Below are 1652 nucleotides of genomic sequence, written 5' to 3'. Positions count from 1 at the left end.
GCAGGGGGGAGAGTGAGGGGACAAGAAGAAGCAATTTTAGACAGTACCTTTTTAGTGAAGTTTTTTAGCCAAGATCAGGTTTTTGCCCAGCACCTGGTGAAACCTGCCCCGTAGCCTTCTACTCCCTAAGCTGGAGACTGACCTTTTCAGGTACCCCAGGAGATCCACTGTGGCCACAAATCAAGTTGTCAGCAAGCCCAGGGTAGCGGCTGAGGCAGTCCCTTTGTTTGATGATGGGGACGGTGGGTTCGCGGAAAATACGGTGGCTTCGCGTAACATGGCAGCAGGTGTTTTGTAGCCCCAGCCGGCTATGCTGCATGCAGTCCCACCAGGGACTTTTGACTTTTCAAAGGAAATGGTCCTAACGTAGCTGTTGCTGGTGGCATTGCCGTTCAGCTGCGTAAGGGGACAGAAAGTACAGAAATCAGCGCTTGGTCTGTAAATGCTCTGTGACCAAGGCTGTCCCCTCCTGCTCCAGGGTTACAGCTCAGCCCTGCACGTCGGGCAGACGGGACCACGCAGGTGCTCCAGGCAGGTAGTTACCTTCAGCAAGAGGATGTCATTTCCCTTCTTAGGACTCATGAAGTCTGGATGGCAGTGATACTCTTGGACTTCGAACGTTTGCCAGCTTTCCTCTCTCCTCTGGATTGCACGAGCTCCAAGGATGACAGTCAGAGGTTTGTGTCTGGTAAAATCAAGCACAGTGTCTGTCGTGAGCTTTCCCCGGTCTTCCCTAGGAACTCCAAGGCACATCTCCCAGGGGCATGGCCAGGAGAGACTGGCTGGGCTTTAAAGGGCGGTGGGAGCAAGGAGCTCTGCCAGTGAATCTACCCAGCCAAGAGGCAGAGCGAGTTCCAGCCTGACAGACCAGAGCTCTGCAGGGGTCTCAAGCTGAGCGGGTTTGGTCCAATGCTGCTGCTGTATGCTAAGATATGTGGACTGTCAGTCCAGGCTTCATAGGCCCATGGAAGTCCACGGCACCAGGGAGGGATTTCTAAATCAGGACCCTGCTCTGGGCCAATGTACCTTTACTGGCCTCTACATCACCTGCAGAGGGGGCTGCCTTAGGAAAATTGGGAGGGACCCTGGGTACAGGTGGGAGTCCCTCTCAATCTAGCAGGTGAGACTTGGGTATCTGGGCTCCTGGCTTCTGCTGACCCTTCTTTCTGCTGCTCAGATGTGGGGACTGGCTCCGAGTCTGGGTTACCAACACCAGGGCAGAGCTGTCAGCCCTGAGGAGCGTAGTAGCTACACCCAGAGTCATGGGCATCTAGAAGAGCCATCTTCCCTCTCCGTGCCCCAGTTTCTCCAGCTGGAGGGATGGAAGAGAGCTGGGCAAGCACCTTGCTCATAAGAGATTGTTTCTGATAACAGTCTTGGAGTTCTTTGGTGGCAGAAAGGGCAAAGCCCGACACCAGCCATCTCTGCTATGCCAGCAGGTCAGTGACAGCAAGGGAAGAAGCTGGTCTGACTTCCCATTGTTGACATCTGGGAAAAATAAAATGAGTCATGGAGGGGGAATGAAAAAATAAAGGGTATCTGAACATGGGTGGGGAGGGACATGGGGAAGGACGGCTCAAGGGAGAGCTGCAGGCAGACCCCTGCTGTTTTGGTGCTAGCCCCACAGCTTGCCCTGCCCCAGCAGTGCAGCC

The 1652-nt window shown here is 54.5% G+C and overlaps 1 protein-coding gene across 1 annotated transcript in view; it reads right to left on the bottom strand.

Moving 5' to 3' along the window:
- Positions 1–142: 142 nt before the first annotated feature.
- The window catches only part of LOC104622744 (granzyme K-like), a gene marked incomplete at its 3' end in the record, with an annotated part of 1989 nt that continues 479 nt past the window's right edge, over positions 143–1652 (bottom strand). The window contains 3 exon segments of the mRNA XM_010289621.1: positions 143–277; positions 280–396; positions 544–685. Coding sequence (XP_010287923.1) covers positions 143–277; positions 280–396; positions 544–685 — 394 coding nt within the window.

Source organism: Phaethon lepturus, unplaced genomic scaffold, assembly GCF_000687285.1.
Source record: "Phaethon lepturus isolate BGI_N335 unplaced genomic scaffold, ASM68728v1 scaffold29616, whole genome shotgun sequence".
Taxonomy (NCBI): Eukaryota; Metazoa; Chordata; class Aves; order Phaethontiformes; family Phaethontidae; genus Phaethon; species Phaethon lepturus.
The sequence above is the reverse complement of the archived record's forward strand: the minus strand, read 5'-3'. Positions and strand labels throughout refer to the sequence as shown.